Source organism: Monomorium pharaonis, chromosome 11 (assembly GCF_013373865.1).
Source record: "Monomorium pharaonis isolate MP-MQ-018 chromosome 11, ASM1337386v2, whole genome shotgun sequence".
NCBI classification, from domain to species: Eukaryota; Metazoa; Arthropoda; class Insecta; order Hymenoptera; family Formicidae; genus Monomorium; species Monomorium pharaonis.
This window is the reverse complement of record NC_050477.1, coordinates 8,266,104-8,284,956: the sequence shown is the minus strand read 5'-3', so window position 1 is coordinate 8,284,956 and position 18,853 is coordinate 8,266,104. Positions and strand designations below refer to the sequence as shown.

Here is an 18,853-nt window from a genome sequence, read left to right as displayed (position 1 = left end):
TAATTATTTCTTGAACGCTTTTAGTATATTTACCGTCTCTTTTGTTTAAAAATACATAGTAAGCCTGTATCTGCTATTATGTTTGTCCGGATTAATCTGTAGGTGATTAGGATTTTCAGGTGTTGCGTTTAATCGCTCTTGCTGTGTCGAACATTCGATACTAATTAATTAGCCACTGTCACTTACCATTAGTGCGTTCGTCATTAACAAACCTCTCTCCCCTTGCTGCATGCCGTCCATTCCCACGCTTGAAATTAGTTTCATGAGTAAACGTATTTTTAATCGGACCAGTAGATTAATTTTAGCCGATCAGGAATAGTTGTTATATCAGGAGTAATAACTATCTTGAAAGAAGGATTCTTTATATGATATCTTTTAATAAAAATTTACATTTTTATTTTATAAAACTCGATTTGGGAATGGTTTATGCTGTGAATGACATTTTAATGAACGTAATATATAGCATACAATGTATATATGATTCTGCATAGAGGTAAATCGACTTGAATAAACTTGCCAATGCGCTTAATACGTGAGCAAAATGCTGACGCATCAGAAGTCACAGCCACAGGTGCCTAAATGACGTGTAAAAGCTTCCTCTTTCACTGCATTCCTTTCTTTCAGTTCTCTCTTCTCTCTCCTTCTCTCTCTTTCTCACTTTTTTCTCTTTTTTTCTCTTTTCCTTTTTCTTCTATTCTCTTTGCCTCCTCTTCCTCTCTCTGCTTTCTACACAGATATTAAAATCAATACGGTATGCGTTTGACTGGTACACCGTATGCACCGCCATTACCGCATGCACCGGCCGCGTATGTACGTTCTACCCCCACCTACATTTGCCCCCACAATCATCCCACACACCGTACCCATCCTCCCTGTAATCCTCCTCTTCCCCTTGCGGATGCACGCGAGAACTGCAGCTGCAGCTGTAGCGTCTTGTAGCCGACATGGTTGAGGGGATGAGTCGAAGTGTGAACTGTTAAAGGAGAGATGAAGGGCTTGAGAATTTGATGTTGAGTCAAGCATGGCTTCAGAAAATGACGAAAGGCTTGATATAATAAATAATCTAATTGATGTACCTTCTAGTGCTTTCTATTTTAAATACTAAAGTTTTACATTTTTAGCTTTTAGAATATTTAAGTTCGCTTAAGTTGCCTTCGCCAAATTTTTTCAAAATAAATTAAACTTTAATTCGGAGAAATTTAAACGTAATTATTTTTTTAGAACTAAATATTAAAATATTTAAATTAAACTTTATCTTCTTACATTTTTCATGCGATTGATAAAAATTGTAGAATTTGCAGACATTAAATGTATCATACAAATTTTATCATTTTATTTGTTTGTATAATAAATTGCATTAGTTTACTTTTAAGTTTATTTCACAAAAATGATTTAACGTTTTAGAATATTAAATCTTTAAAGTCTTTTTAAATTCTCGCATAGCAAAATTTTTATGGTACATTATGTTACTTATTTTAGTATAGTTTGTTTTTTAAATTATTGTAATGTATCATAAATTGCATTATTAAATCTCCGAGATTTTAGATGCTTGAATAATTCAAGTCCTCTTAATCATAGAGTTCTTAGATACATAAGTCTAGGTGTATTAAGGGAGGTATAAAGATGGGACATAATTTCATACCAAGTTAATCAGACGCTCAAGGAGCCTCTGGGGAGACACGCAACGTCAAGGAGGACTGACGAGGTGGGAGGGATGAAATCGTAACCTACGACATCAAATACTGGCCAAGACGTGCCAATGTCACGTAACAGCTGTTGCTAATCGCCCGTTTAACTAAGCTAATTAGAAGGTTAATTATTCAATTGTACCAATAATTACATTTCGATAATATCATACGTTTTATGAGCATCACATATTTCATATTTATCATGATAAAGTTAAGATATGTTTAAAGAAAACAATGTGAAAATTATGACAAGGTGCAGAAAAAATTATACATCTTAAATTTATATATCTTTTTAAAACAAGCGAGAACGCTCGCCATAGATTGATTAGATTTTAAGCGACTACGTCATTGATTAATTGCAGTTCTTTTCCTAGATTAGATAAAGCTTTTTAAAGAGTTCAGGAATTTTATCTAACATGATTAATTACATGAAAATTTTATTATTTAATTTCTCAGTTACGTATATCCTTGCGATATGTATATTCTTATTTTTTATATTATAGCGTTATATTTATATACTAATACTTTTTATATACTAATACTTTCACTCCTATTATGAAAATAAAAAAACTTATGAAATATTTTTATTACATTTAAAACTTAAAAATAACTCTCCTAAAAATTATAAATAATAAGGACAATAAAAGTGTGTAGAATTTTCTAAAAGCAGCTGAAAAGATAAATGGTTAATGATCTGAACAGTACAGCGGGAAAGGTTTAGGATATCATTTAAAGTCCATGACATTACGCGAATGTAGCTCACTCGCGTTGTGCATTTCGCTGACACCTCGTAAAACTGTAAACACGTTGCCGGCATTGGTTTTATCGCGCATTCGGACGGGATTCACGAGCCGCCATTTAGCCGGAATATTATTTCGTCAGGCCGCCAGCCGGGGTGAGCGGGTGAGTTTAAATTACTCGCGCGATCGTACGGTGCAATTAACAGAGAGGATTTATGTCGAAGTGAGTACTTCGAGGCGAAACGTTTTACCGGCTGTTAATACAAAGAATTTAGCGAAGATTAAACGGCGTAACATAAATGAGGGAAGGGAAGGTAACTTTTTTTTTTAATAAGTGAATATTCTTATTTTAATTTTAATTCCGCTTTTTGGAACAAAACATATATAAAAAATAGAAAAAGGTTTTAACAGTAACATAAAAGCACAAATGCTTTGAAAAAATTCTAAAAATATATTTTCGTTGCCTGTGCGCTGGAAGTAGTCCTTTTCTCACCTGTTAATTCACACTCAAGGATCACACTTCGATAGTAAAAAAATATATTTTGTCTACTATTGTCCACTCATGCGGGTGAACGCACTTGTCTTCGGCTCACGTGTTCACTTCTCACACTTACGGGCAATAACCGACTCACCGCATTTGTTACACAATATACTATTACTGAATTATTAAAATAATTTTAATAAAAGCTCAAACATGAGGTACAACATTGAAAAAATTTACACGTTGTAGTAACCAGCTTGTTACGCTCTGCATAATTATTTTGATAATTTAAAAATTATTTTTTAATCTGTATTTATACACAGCTAAATTTTTAGATACCTTAAAAAATGTTTTTTTTCCATACATTACATTTTGTTATTATATTATATTTTTATTAATATATAAAAATATTTACATTGTATTATAATATATTTATTATTTATGTTTTATTATACATATATCTTTATTTTTCGTTTACAGTACCGAGCTGAAGATCGATCTCGGGAGGGAGTGCGTGGATCGTGCATGTCCGAAGTCGGCGATTCACAAGTAAGTCAATTTAACAAATCGCAATATATATATATATATATATATATATATATATACTTCTGTTTGTTTTCCACTGGACAATAATTGCGCGTACAACTGCAACTTGCAATTAATCACGGCACGATCGCATAATCTAATACAGAAATTGCACGTGCAACGTATCGCGGTAATATACCGGCAATTGATTGCACGAAATAGAACACGCTCTAATTCGCGCGATTGTACATGCTAAGTTCGGCATAAATTTAAACTCGTCAATGCGCAACCAATTATAATCCTTTGAATTCATGACCCTTCGACTTATAATAAAGTATAGATTCTACTATTTAAGTAAATTTATTATTTATATTTGTTGATAAGAGAATTTTTGTCCAAGTTGGAATCAGTTTAAACATTTAAACTTTCAATTTTAACATCGCATTGGTGAAAAGTCGATCATTCTCGATTCAGTCGCGACATAAAAATATCTTTTTATCCCTTTTCTTTACGATCTTTCTTTTGCGTAATGAAACGTCAATCGAGAAGCAAGCGTTGTTAGTATAAAATGCAAGAGTGGGTGGACGAGGAAAGAATGGGGCGTAGTTTTGCGTCGGTACCTTGTTAACTCGTGATTGCTGCTCGTCAATTTTAATTACATGCTTTTAACGATGATAGGATCTCAGAACGTTTTCTTGTGAAAAACTTTTGTAGAAATACAGCACTTCACAAATTATTTCCGAATTTTGTGATTTTGCTGAATCAACCGTCATGCCAAGCAATTAATTAATCTCGAGAAAAATGATAACGGATTAAAATTGGTAATTGAACGATACAATTGTAAATAATGACGTTGTAATTATAAATACTTTTGCGATGAGATTGCAACACGATTATTAAATTACTCGGCAATTTATTAAGCATAAATTTGTTTAATCATCATTGAGTTTTCAGTATTTGTTTATCACAAATTATAAAGTTCATCAAATATACGAATAATATGTGGCGGCGCGGACAGGAATATTAAAAGAGCGCTTAAACGTGAAATGAATAAATATGTACAGAGAATTTTCGAATTGGCAAAAAGTCAGTACATATTATTTTAATAAAAATTATAGCTAATTTTTGTTACTGTAGCAAGAACATCAAGAAGTATTATACATGAATTTTAGATTATGAGTTTTAGTAAAAATATCTTTCTCTCTTTCGCAAATTAACAGGCAATTGACAGGCTAAAATAATAAAACATTATTTGGTTATTTGGTTTAAAGCGATTTTTATTTTACAAAATTTTAATTTCAAGCTTAATTTTTAAATCATTGAATGTTACACATTTGAGAAGTTAAGAAAAATGATGGTTCTTAATATTTCTACCAAGGGAAAATTTATTTAAAATTTTGCGAAGAGCTTTATGTCTTTCTTTTCAAACAAAATTCTGTATCAGCTACTTTCAGTTTTTTGATAACATTTCAACACTCATCAATCTCTTGGCGACTAAACGATTTCAGCACAACCTAAATTGTCGTACATGAGACTTGATATTGCGCGTGCTTCCGGGACTATTCTCCTTTCTCTTGTCTTTCCTGTCTACTTTGTGTATAGCGATTTGTCGCAGCCAAATGCAATTGTCCTCCCCTTTTCCTCGATAATTGCAAAATCGACCGAACTCCCTAAAGCGGGATGATGAAGATTACAAGAAGAAAAAATAGATGTTTCATCAGTTATCTCACTGCAATTTCGTAGAATTTAATTTCTAAAAATATAGCAAATATTTTTGAAGATTATACAATATTTTCAAGTGTGGTCATATTTATAGCTGCTTATGTTTTAATTATATAAGATGAAGGTCCTAACTATGGATCAAAGTCTTTGCAAAATTAAATATTTTATAGATATATGTATATTAATAAAATTGTAGAATTTTTTTTATTTTGTAATTTTTTGCAATATTTTTATATAATAGTATATATATTAGAAATATATATTAACGTATATTAATATATGTTAACATATATTTAATTATGTTGATTTTTAATTGGGACTTTATAAACATTTTTTAATATATTTTTCAAAATTTAAATTAAAAAATATTTACATTTTAATGCTTATATATTTTACAATACGGAGTCAGACAGTGACGGTGACTTTCTGAATTACATGCTCTAATTTGCCGCGTGTTTTACGTAAAAATACGGTGGAAAATTTGCGTAATGTCGCATCTAACTTTATAGCACGGCGAAAAGACAAAAAATTTGCTTGTTAATGCGCTCGTTAACATTTGTTCGATTTATTAGGCGCAAACGATCGACCGATCACGAGCTCGGCGGCCAGAAGCGGCCGCGCTCCGGCGAGTGAGCGCGAGTGGCATTTTATCGATCGGCAGGACCAGGAGATTTACGCGTACATGCCAGCCGTGCCTCCAACGAACATATGTCATGTTATTTACGAGCCGGGCATTACTCTCTGCCCGATTTACTATATTTTATGTTACGTGGATGGACTCGCGATTCTTTCGGATCGGACCGGACGCCGGTCACGTCGCCGAGATGCGTGCCCGCGCTGCAACGATCATCACCAGCCGATACTTAGTTTAATTGCATCGCTTTTCGCCAGTTGTTACTTATAGGTGGCAATACGACAGAACAACCGATGAAACGGTTCAATTTTTTCATGAAACTTTTATCACACCGTTTTAGGAAGAACTGGTTGATTTTACAATTATTGAAGAGAAATGAAAGATGGTTGCGTTACAATTCAAGATAGTACGGGGGTAGAATTAAATTTATTTTATGTGCGGAAATCGATACGATTATAAATAAAGAAAGTATGTTATATGCTGCGCTAATTATAAATTTGATTATCGCAGTTTTTAGTATTATGTGGCATAAAATTATACGTAAGATTGTATCTTGTTATGCGTATATGTATGTAAATTAAAGTGTGACATCTAAAATGAATTTAATGTTCATGTTTCTAATTTGGTTAGTTTGTATTTGGAAGTCGTTTTCAAGCCGACGTGTATGTACGTTTATTCGTGGATCGTTAAACGGAAAGTCTAGCAATTGTCGAATTTTAGAGTGACATAAGTTTCTTAGACTCGTAATCTAGAGATCTGTGTAAATGTTGAACTTCTCCCGACGCATTTACACGACTTCTCACGTTTGGAGAAATGCCTAAGATTCTTTGGTCGCAAAACATCAAATATTCTCTAATGTGTGTTGTTGAATTTTCGTACTCGTTAGTTCTTCAAGTTCTAGGATTCTTCGATTATCTTTTTTTCGATTTTAGGTTAACTTTTAATTCTCAATCTTTTAAACGTGCTTGCCCTCAATTTCTCAATTTTTACATTACATTTTTTTCGATTTCTGAAAGTTAAAATCTTAGTTTAAGAATTATTGGGTACGCGCTGAAGCACGAAAAATGGATGCGTTCAGATCACTGATCGTGGCACCTCTTTTGTATGAAGGCCATTAAGGATCGTTCGATCATGATCTCGATACTTTGAAGTCGAAATGGGAATCTAGGAGTGCTTAATGGTAGCCATTTGGAGGTCAGCCTCGTAGCGGGAATTTATGTCCTCATATTTCGGCGAAGGTGTCGCGTGGCGTGGCGCCTTTCGGCAACGTCACCGGCTGCCTTTCAATCAGCTGACGCGCAATTCGGACGCTTGATCCCTCGCATTTTTACCCGTTTCGAGAGGTATAATGCATCGCTCGATCTCCACCACAGAGAAAAGTTTCTTGAAGAATCCAGGAGACCGCCCATTTTTCGAAACCCTAACAAAATGCTCCTTTTAAGGTGCAAAATGGCTTTTTATAATTCTTAAGTATTCACACGGTAAAAAGTTGTACACATTCATGTTTTTCTAATTTGTTTGTTTAAATCTATAATTAAGAATATTTTTTATTATACTATTATATGTATAGAATAAATAAAGTTTGGATAGAGTCAGAAAAATCAATTTTTTCCATCGTTTTTATTTTAGCTAAATTTTTCTTTATTGTATTTTGAATAACTTTTTAGACATAGGTAGAAAGGAAAAAAGTATATTAGGCAAGTAAATTAATAAATGAATAAAATCATAAAAAATATATAAAGAATAAAACAGGAGTACTTTGTTATTAAAATTTTTCATAAACGAGAAAAATTTATTTTTAATTATAAATCAAAACTTCCGATATTTTACCTTAAAAATTGCATCTAAATTTGCATTGCATCAAGTTATATTATTTCTAAATATTGATTAACGTCTCACTTAATTTTTTTTTAAACTTTAACGATTTCTTTATTAAAAAATATAAATACTCAATCTTTTTAAAAGTAATCCTTTTTAATGATAACGATACAGGGATTTAAAGTTGATCCTTTCTCATTTTACATTAAGCGAATTCAACGAAGGTTTACAAATCTCCGGAGCTACGAGTTCTTTGGTATTTCAGCCGGATGCATTTTCACAGCGTATAAAGTGCCCAACAACTTCTCCCTAACAACAGTTCTCCCTGTCTGCGACAAGAACGGATATACAGCCGTTTGAAGTCACGTTACACTAAATAACGCTCGGATTGCAAACTAAATAAAAGTATTTTTTGAAGCGGCGGATAAATCGAACGGCTCTACTACTTAAAAGCGCGCGAAAGTTTGGCGCTTTGCGAGAACGCGATTAAAAAGCGATTTCCAATGAAAGGCAGGTCAAGGGGTTGGGAGGGGCAGACAGGGGGCAGAGGCGTACGACACTATGCGGCGGTGTTTTTATTTCACGGGAAATTTAACTTTAGGACTGGCGAGTCGGGGAGAAATTGCGATGGACAGGGCGAGTTCGGTATTGGATTACGACAGAATGATTGCGCTCTTAATTAAAAGGGGTGGAGGCGGGAAGGGGCCCGACCCTGTTCGTGTTTCCGCTAAAGGGATTAACTTACTAAATCAGAGTTATGGCCTCATTGTCAGTCGCGATCATAAAGCCGATAGATGTTAACAGAAGTTTCCTCAGGTTTGTCTTCGATCTAACTTCCGCTCGGAATTGATTGATTATCTCGGTTTCTGATATTTCATTATCATTACTTTCATAATGATTATCTGCGTGAATATTTAACGTGCCAGCATTTTGCATCGCCCTTTTCATTCTCATTTATTTATTATTTCACGCAACAGATTTAGAAATTTGTGATTTTAGATTTATATTATTGATAATTTGGGATATGTTTTATCTTTATCTAACTTTCTTAAAAATCGATTGTATATCATCATTTCTTTTGATGATATTTCACTATTTTACCTTAACTTTCAAAGATTATCTGCATTATCTAATATGCCAGCAATTTGTTTTATTACTTTACTCATATATTTTTAATTATATTAGTTCACGCGGTGTTTTTAGTGTATCTAATTGGCCATTTTAGATTTTAATATGCGATTTTATTAGAAAAAATTGCAATGACTTTAAATCTCGAGAGTGTCTAACTTGCTGATATTGCTTGCGGGTTATGGTTTTATTAATGTTCTTATTTATATTCATCCCCCGCGAGACGCAGCTCATATAACGCGCAATGATGGAACGCGCCGCCCTTCTTCATCCTCGTCCTAATGAAAAGCGTATGCGTTGCGCCCTGTAACTTCCAGCGTCACGTCGTGACTCATTCCCTTCAGAAACGATTTGCTAATCTCATAAGTACTTCATGTAACGAAGAACTGAATATGTGATAATTAATCCATGTCAACGGTCGTTATAATGTTGCCTTCTCTTTATTATTTTACAGTACATACAAACGTATCTTCTTCATTAAAATATACTATATATTTTACTTTGACCGAATTGAAAATTTTTTTAATCGTAACTTTATATCTTGGTAAATAAATTGTAGGTAAAAATTTTTCAAAGTAAAATTTTCTTTTGTGGAGAAAACAGGATTTTTTTATCAGCTCGTGTTCTTTATATTTTCTAAAGTCTCAACGAATAAGGCTTTATTATCTTGAAGCTGAAATTGAGTGGATTTACAATTTGGAAACTTTTGATACTTTGATATTAAAACAGTTAAGAATATATTCATTGCATATTTATACAATGAATTATAAATTAAGTATTTAAAGGAAATTATACAATATAAACGTCTCGCTTAAATTTGTCTTAATCTAGCTTCAACATTTGAGTTTTATCTAAAAAAATTACTCGATAATTAATTTATGTTTATTTGATTAATTTATTAATTAAACGATAAAGATATTATATTATACATGTATTATCTCTCCACATATATATATATATATATATATGTCGTTACGTAAAAAAATCTTGGAAGTATGTTGTCGTAAAGAATGAACAAGACCGAGAAGATAGCAAGCGTATAAAAAAATGCAAATTTCTGACACGATAGTATGACGCGATGTGACAAAAGAACAGAGCAAGAAAAAAATCTGGCGCTCAATTCAGGTGAATCTTGTTTAAATCTTACTTCCGTTCTGTGTCTTACCCATTTCCGTTAGTCGAGCGGTATTCCCCTTGGGATGCGATTGAGCTAGCCGAGGGATCGATTGAAGTCTTGATTCGAAAATTCAATCGGTACAAATAAACGAGAAATTGACCCTTTATCACCTTCCATTCCAGATACAGTGCACACAAAACTACTTTTTGTTGTAAAAATGTTAAAAGTTTTTTTTTCCGATGAAGTCATATGAGTCATATTTAACAAACGTATTTTTTTAATTCCTGAATAATTTAATTTAATCTGTGGATTTTGTGTGTGTGTATGTGCCGTGCGTGTGTGCATAGGTGTGTGTGTGAATTAAATAAAATGTATTATTTGTTATTAACGCTAAATAACCAATAATTTATAAATCTTTAATTTATATGCTTTTTGCAATTTTATTTATAATATTTTTACTGAAAGAGAGATTGAGCAAAAGAACTCATAATATTTAATCTTTTTTTTAAATTTCATATACATAATATTATCTATCGCAATATATTTATAAGAAGTATAAAGTATGTCCAAGTTGTGTTAGAATATTCCACGCTCGTCCCGTCATAAATATTTAACAATGGCGTACCGAGGCAAAAAATCTCAGACACTTATGATTCGTAAAATTCGCGAATACTTTCTTCGTGAGTAAATAATTCCGTATCGGCTGCGGCGCCCGCCATGTAAACTTTATGTTTCTCCCTCGACGGCCATGTTGTCGGACACGTAAAATCCGCTGCTTTGTGTTCCCTTGCTACACCGGGATTTCCGCAGGAAATAAGGAAACGAAATTCGCATTGTTTGTTGACTTTATATTTTGTGATAAAGCGCATTGTATCGTGGAGGATAATATTCCGTAAAGATTAATGGAGTTCATTATTAATATTTTAATAATCTGAAAATAATTAAACGAAAAAATGACTATCTCAAGATCTGCATTTTTCTTCTTGACAAGTCATACGCACACAATAAAGTTAAATATTAATTCTTTATACATCTAATAAAATATCAAAATAATATGCGAATTTATTCAAACAAATTTGTTGCGAAAGGAATAATATAAAATGACTGTTGGTAAAAGTTAACGTTTTTATAAGTGCTACTAACATGATGAGAGTTGACTTGATAAGGGTCAATATAAATTACTTGATGACAGTATAAAGAGTCTAGATTAAATTTGTGCTGAAATTGCGTCATAAAGCTTTTGCGAACTTGATTTGTTTGTAACTTTTCGCGCGATCGACGATAACGACGTTTGAACAAACAACAAAGCGCGCGCGTTGTAACAGCGGAACTTTCGAGTTAATATGACGCGCCGCTAATTTGTTAACAACAACGGGGTAATGCTTAATAGACTTTCCCTTGTTATTTGCTAGATGAGTAAAGCTGCTGCTTGTAATTAACTTTAATTAATTTTATTTAGCATGTTCAACTAATTTTAAGTAACTACATGCAACTGTTTGTAAGCGTAATTTGCAATATTTGGATAAGCGATTACATAAGACAATTATAAACGGACCATCGATTATATAATCAAAACACATAATTAAAGTTAATCAAATTATACATTAATTAAGATTTATTTATATCAGTTGCTTTTCACTGTATTATATATATGGTTAAAATAACGTTAATATTTTTTTCTGAAATTATGATTAATTTACATTAATCCTTTCATAATTTCTTTAAGTCTATATATAATAACATATTACATAACTATTTAAAGTTTCTGTCGAAATCTTTAATAAATCTCATTTTAATTTTTTATTATTGTATTATTATACATTATTTGTACATATATATAATATTTCTATTGTTATTATGCTCTTCGCGATTGTGTGTGTGCAGTTTAAGTCATAGGTAGTGTATATTAGATCGCGCGGTCATACATTTTCCGCGATAAGTCTCTTTTCAACAATAGGAACATTATTGCGTTGCGGCAGATAATTACGAGAAATAATGGTAGCGCCTTCGTGGTACATTTATTAGATTAAGATCTGACCTCCGCGCCCAAGAAATTATGGCGGGGATCAAGCCACCGGATTATTAAGTGAACAGTTTCGGAGCACCCGGTATATAGCTTTACGCTCTGCATTTCTCAACGGTTCATAATTCCATTGCTCTTAGAAATTTTTAAGAAAAAAAACATGTAATCATAATTTGAAGTCTTCTTGCACTCATACTTATTCTGATCAATTTAATTCATGTGAGCTAATTTTATAATGAATATAATTTTAACAATTTATTGGAGAGAGTTTAAAAAAGGAAAAAAAAATTTTAAGAGAAGAATGTCTGAATTAGTTTTATTCTAGGTACAGCTGCTTTCCTAATTAACTAAATATTTAATTTCTTTTTAGAAATTTAAATAAAAGAAAATTGCTGATTGTTTATATTTTTTGTCATACTATTACAAAATAAAATATTCAAATAAATTATAACATCAATAAGACCGTGATTTTCTATAATTATAACTTATAATCTATTTTTAACATGTTCATATATTTTTTATAATAATTATAATTATAATTATATATTATTAATATTATTACTAATAATCATTATTATTTTAAATAGCATATGTATGTCTCGCTAATCACGTATTATATTATTTTATCACCTTCTTCTATTTCATTGATAATGATAATTAGCTCCTATTATGTTATTAGCAACAATTCGCTTTTTTATTACATGTCAAACTGATACACGTACGATTTCGTATTCATATTCGTTATCTGATTAATAATTAACATGTAATGATACACACATGAAAATAATCAATAATTTACATATTTAATGACGTATGAATAATCTTAAAATAGTTACATTATTTAAATGCGACACTTCGTTAAAATCAATTTTCCTTTATTTTCCATATATCGTCTGTAATTATTCGAAAGTCTCTTTAGGCTTAAGACGAGATCTCAGGGTCGAAGCCACGAAGATAATCGCACCCGATAAGCTTGCAGCTTCTGCTCATGCTGCGGAAGTTGGAATCATCGCGCGACGATTTGGCACCCAACGAGAAAATTAGAAGGAAAGGTGCACTTTTCCTTCAAAGTTTCATTATTTTTGCCGTGGATTAAAACTTTATCGCTTACGCTCGAATGAATTTCCATTCGCGTGAGCTTGCATTCATTCCTCAAGAATTTTTAATCGATGCTTTCGCTGCGTACGGACAATTTACAATTGATCTTCACAATATACAGTTAATACTCTTCTCTTTAAGTTTCAATAATTTTTATTTCAAACCATTTGGTGGGAAACAAGTATGTATATTTGTTTATTGTGATATGATAAACTCAAAAATCAGGAGCGTGCGACTTTTATTAACAAAAGAAAAAACTACTGCAGTTTTTTTTATTTAAATAATCGAAGATAAAACATTGTAAATAATTATATATTTTTCATTATTTACTTTTGTTGTTTAGATTTCGTTATTGTTTTATTATTTTTTTTAAAGCTTACAAATTCTGAACCTATTGACTAAAAATTTGGAATAAAGGCCAAAAAACATGATTTTTTTTTTGATATTTTTGTTGTAAGAAAAATTATAGTATCAGATTTGTCATAAAACTTACTTTGTTTAGGATATTTTATATCCTAAAATATTTTGTAGACAAAACAAACTTTAAATTTGTTCACGTTAGAAAAGAAGAGAAAATCTCGACTTTTTAATTGTATATATGTGATTTTTTCTATCTTCTATTAAGATTTGCACGATGCTCGCCTTTCACCCTGTATATAAAATAAAACTAATTGTGATTATTTAATAATGTTTATAAACTTGACAATTAAATTATAATACAAGATTATGACGTTAAATTCCCCCATGTCTGCAAGATGTCACATTAATTTATTTCAAGTAACAGTATCTTTTATTCACAAAATTTAACGCACACTAAAAGTATCTTATATGCTACATTTTATTTCATTATTTATATTATTTTTATTATTATGGAGCTAATTAAAGTCACTATTAATATCTCTTCAGATTAGCTTTACCAAATTTACATTGACACATATAAAATATTAAAATTTTACAAATTAATGTCTTTAAAAATATTATAAGATATAGAAAAAAACGATAAAAATTATTATAGTATCTATTATAGACTTGTCATTATCAGCGCAAAAAATTCTCATTTTATTAAATTTATTAAGTATATGTATAAATATGTATTAGAGAGAGAATAAAAGAAAAAATAGCATGTACACTGTTAAAAATATCTGTTTTTTAAATAATAAAAATCATTTTTAATAATAATAATAAAAGTCTTTTTAAAGAATAAAATCATTTATAATTTAGGTATGTTACACATTGTATTGACATATAGTTAAAACGTTTTAATAATTATTAAAACCTGGCGTATTTAAAAAACGCATAAAACGAACACATGAAACTAACAATAAAATATATTATTATAATATGTGTATGTGTGTGTGTGTGTGTGTGTGTGTAAAGAGAATTTTTTGTTATTTATATTTCATATTTAAAATTTAAATTAACATCTAGAATGGCGGTCGTTCGAGATTTATTCAAGTTACACAATGATTTATTTATGATATACTGTAAGAATCATATTGGAAAAACATATGTAAATTGCATTTAAACTTCGCGGTATCCTATTTTCGCCACGTTTTCCTGACAGTTTATCGCGCACGAAAGGATTAAAAACGAGTATCCGGGCGTGATTTGTTATTCTGTTTCATCGTCGCCTTCTCCTCTATGTTTTGGCGTTACGTCATGAAAATGCAAATATTGTTGCGCCATAGGAGTCTAAACGCTATTCTCTTTGAACGAACGAGCTATCCGCCAAGGATTAGTCGGTTGGAAGGAGGAAGATAAATGTAAGATTCGCATGTGATGCTTTGGAAGCGTTCATTACCTGACAGCGTCCGGATGGTTATACCGGGTGGTTCGCGATAAAAAAGCAATATTATAAGCAATATTATAAGCAAATTTGCTTTTGATATTATTGGTAATTATTATATTGTATAGAATTACATCGTAGTTGCATATCGCTATAGATTTATTTGATAACAGAAAAAAGTACAAAAACGCTGAAGGACTTAAAAATACTAGGAAATCAATATTCTGGCAAACAGAGTACATTAAGGAGAATATATTATTAAGCACATTATGCATTATTATTATATTGTTATTCTGATTTTTTATTCTTCTTTCTTACTTATCTCTTCGCCTCACGATCGGCATCTAATGATACGTGAAAGAATGAACAGCGACGCATTTACGAATGAGAGTTTCTTCATATCGTCGGCCAGATATATTGGCTTTTGGTTCGCGTTACGTGCGATCCGAAACCTCATATAGTAGGCGTGTCGCGTAATTAAGCCGCTAGAGATTTGCATACGATCCGCCTTGTAAACGCGCGTGAAGAAGAACTATCCCATCGCCCAAATGTGGGTGGAAGGATTGCTTGAGGCTTGCCCTCCGGTCTGGCGAGAGCGTTCTGACGCAAATAGATACTGCTTTTTGCATGCGTCTTATCCAAACGCGATCTAAGACGCCCGTGTCTGAATTGCAAATATCTGAAATTGAAGAAATCCTTTCTATCATTAGTGAGGCAAAACACAAAAAGACAAAAAAAAAACGAAAGGTTATATTAAGCCTTACTGTTTAACATTTTTCTTACTTTTTTTTATTATATTTGCAATGCACAATTATGATTATTTCTTGTAAAAAAAGAGTTAAAGTGTAGTATTGAAGAGATAAGCAAATGTCTTATTACATAAAATAAAAGGAAAAAGAAAAGAAATATAAAATTTGATGTAAGTCGACGAAGAGAAACAAAATAGACAATAAAATATTTCAATTAAAGTGTTCGATGACATTTGATGGTTTTTTTAAGTCCATTTCTCTTTCTTTCTCTCTTCTTCTTTTCTCCTTCTTTTCTCCTTCTCTGTTTACTTTTATTCCTCTATATTTAACGAGTATAATCGAGAATGTTTGCGAACTGAGGTGTCTCTGTTCTACCATAAAAATAAATGCAATTGTAACGCGAATCGTCGATGCGATTGCATACGCATTGCATTTAATATTTCGCGGGAAACTCGATAGCTCGGTGCACCCGCGATTGCAATCTCGCGGTTCGATTAAAATGGACGCGTAACCTTTTTATCAAAATCGCGAATCTCTCTCTCTCTCTCTCTCTCTCTCTCTCTCTCTCTTCCTCTCACTTTGCAATCCTGCATGGTATTACGTTTGCTTTATGACGGTCGAAAATATCAACGCATTTACAAATACAAGGCTGTTTGTCGAAGCGAAAATTGACTAACACAACACAAACCTGCGCCTGTTTTGAACAATTGCAATATCTAACATGTATAAAATAAAGCTCAGCGATACTGTGTAACTTTGCAAGAAGTGTTTGTAATGGCTTTTACATAAAAAGTTGTTCCGTTAAAATTGCTGTAATATTGCCTTTTTTAATGCTGCACCTTTTGCAACGAGAATACTAATTACTCTTTTGCGAATTCTAATAGTTTTGTGGAAATTATTTTTTGATGATTTCGAACAGTTTACGATAGATTGCATTTTATTTCATATAGTTTTGAGTGAATAATTTACTTGTGATTGTGGTATTGTATTCAACGCGTATTATATTTTATAATCTTAATTAATATCTACATTCTATGATTCTTTTCAATAAGTTTGCAACGGAACAACAATATGAACGCCACAAAAGAAACGCAGATACCACAAAAAGAATAAACAACTCCATGGAAAATAATAGAAACGTCTGTCTTTTATTGCTTGAAATCTAATTTATGAAACGGTATGATATTTGGAAGAAAAATTTTAATGAAAAATGGAATTTTAGACAACAAAAGTAGTATTGAGAATAACTATATATTGCTAGCATCTAATATAATATTATCTAATAACGACAATGTTACATACATAATTTGAATATTATTAAATCGAGAATCATATCGAGAAAAGACGATCGTTGACGTATATTGCGATGTTGCATCACCATGAGTCTTTTGCGTTTCGTCTTCATCGGCTAAAGTGCACTGTACTTTATTTTATCCAACGCCATATATCGCCGACTTATGGACATGTAATGCAAGACAACTCTCCGACCTCTCACTAAAAATGCGCTGTAAAGCTACGCAAAAACTCACCTCGTAACTGCATCGATACGCCAAGTGCATCGAAAGTGCACTCATGTGATATAAGTGCCTACGCGTTTATTTTTTTTAATAATGTATAGTGCACCGCGTAGAGTAAGGAACAGAGGCTAGTCGAATAATTGAATTGTTACATAAACGATATCATGATTCATAAAAGAAAAATCCATTTTTACAATAAAAATGTGTTTTACCTTTTTGTTCAATTTTTAAACAAATCCACCGATGCTGAGAGATTTATCGTCTCGATCAAATTAGTCTTATACATTTCTTTTTCTTGCAACATCGCTGATCGATTTTAATTTAATTTTCGCTTTTAATATTTTTGATATTTCTGAAAGGTTTTGTAAAAATGTTCAGAAACTAGTTTTATTGTTATATTATTTTGTAGAATTATTAAATTCAATAGAAAAGTGATACTTTTTACATTGAATTATATGTATTTATGTAGTATTTTTCGAATTTTCTCGGGTTATGTGATACCAACGGTTTTTGTCATAATTGTATAAATTCTTTATTAAATTTTAAACATTATTCCTTTTTGGTAAAAACTTGTGTGTGTGCGTGTGTGTGTGCTGTACGTAATAACGAAAAAAATATTAAAATTCATCTACATAAAAACACCCAAAAAATTTTTTGTTGATATAAAGATACAAATGTCACAAACAAAATGTATCGCTAAGTATCTTGTATCTGCAAGAATTTTGATTGTGTACACGCACACATACATTTTTTTCTATGCTTTATGTATATTATTTAAAATAATAATTAAAATATTATTTAAAATAATTGATTTACATTTTTGTTTCAGATCACGGTAAGTATGCTGGCAACGTGCGACGCAATTAAGCAAAACCATTCGCAAGAACGAGCGAGTCCAAGGTAAAATTAGCTCGAAATTTAGCTTGTGCATAAGCAAGAAGACGCGTAAGTGCCAAGAGTATGTTTAATATCTGAGTAATGGGTGCTTTTACGAGTTCTTAATGCGTCAAAGTGCGTGCACGATACGGAACGGGACGTCCGGAATTTTATTTATCCCTTAGATCCGCCGCGCGCATTAATTACTTTTCTTGTAATAATTTTTATCTTGCATTTCTGCTTCGTTTTCATTATATAAACTAAGTAAGTTCGTATTTTACATTATTTTATTGTTTTTAACGGAAAATTTTAATTAATTTATGATCTTTCATTTTTTCCGTTTTGCCTTAACTATTTAATAGCTAGTATTTTATTTCTGCTTTTTATTGTTAATACTTATTATAAGTATTCATTGCGGATTTTACACACACACACACATTATATACACACTTCTTCTTCCCTACATTTTATATTTTTTAACTTTATCATGCAAGCATAGGTGAAATTTCAACGATTAAATTTTATTCTCTGTTTTGTCTCCTTCTCTCTTCTTTTTTCGCTTATATTAGAAATGATATATTGAATGATATAAATAAAGTAAGATGCTTTTCGCAGATTATAATAATATATTGTTTATTATTATTGTATAATTAATGATAAAAATGTAATCAGTATTCGCAAATATAATGATAAGAAACGAAAAAATGCACTTTGAATGTGTGTGTGAGACTTTGGTCCGACTTACAAAATACCGTTGTCGTGAGTTAATTTAAAGTCTGTGCTTATTACGTACTTCGTTGTAATTAACTTGTCTAATTATACGATGAAATCCTTCAGTTTCTGCGATGGCGTGAAGTTTAACGCATGAGGCCATTAAGGAACTGCTTCGTGAATCTTATTTTGCACTTCGTCAAAGTAATAGCTATTTTTACAATGGGCGAAGCTAGGAGA

The 18,853-nt window shown here is 31.5% G+C and overlaps 1 protein-coding gene across 2 annotated transcripts in view; it reads left to right on the top strand.

Moving 5' to 3' along the window:
• The window catches only part of LOC105840029, a 172,609-nt gene that overhangs the window by 39,011 nt on the left and 114,745 nt on the right, over window positions 1-18,853 (top strand). For both annotated transcript variants that reach the window (XM_036294057.1, XM_036294056.1), the window contains exons 2-3: window positions 3,390-3,458; window positions 17,856-17,861. In XM_036294057.1, the coding sequence (XP_036149950.1) occupies window positions 3,435-3,458; window positions 17,856-17,861 (30 nt within the window). In that variant the 5' untranslated portion in view covers window positions 3,390-3,434. The remainder of the gene's footprint in view (window positions 1-3,389; window positions 3,459-17,855; window positions 17,862-18,853) is intronic.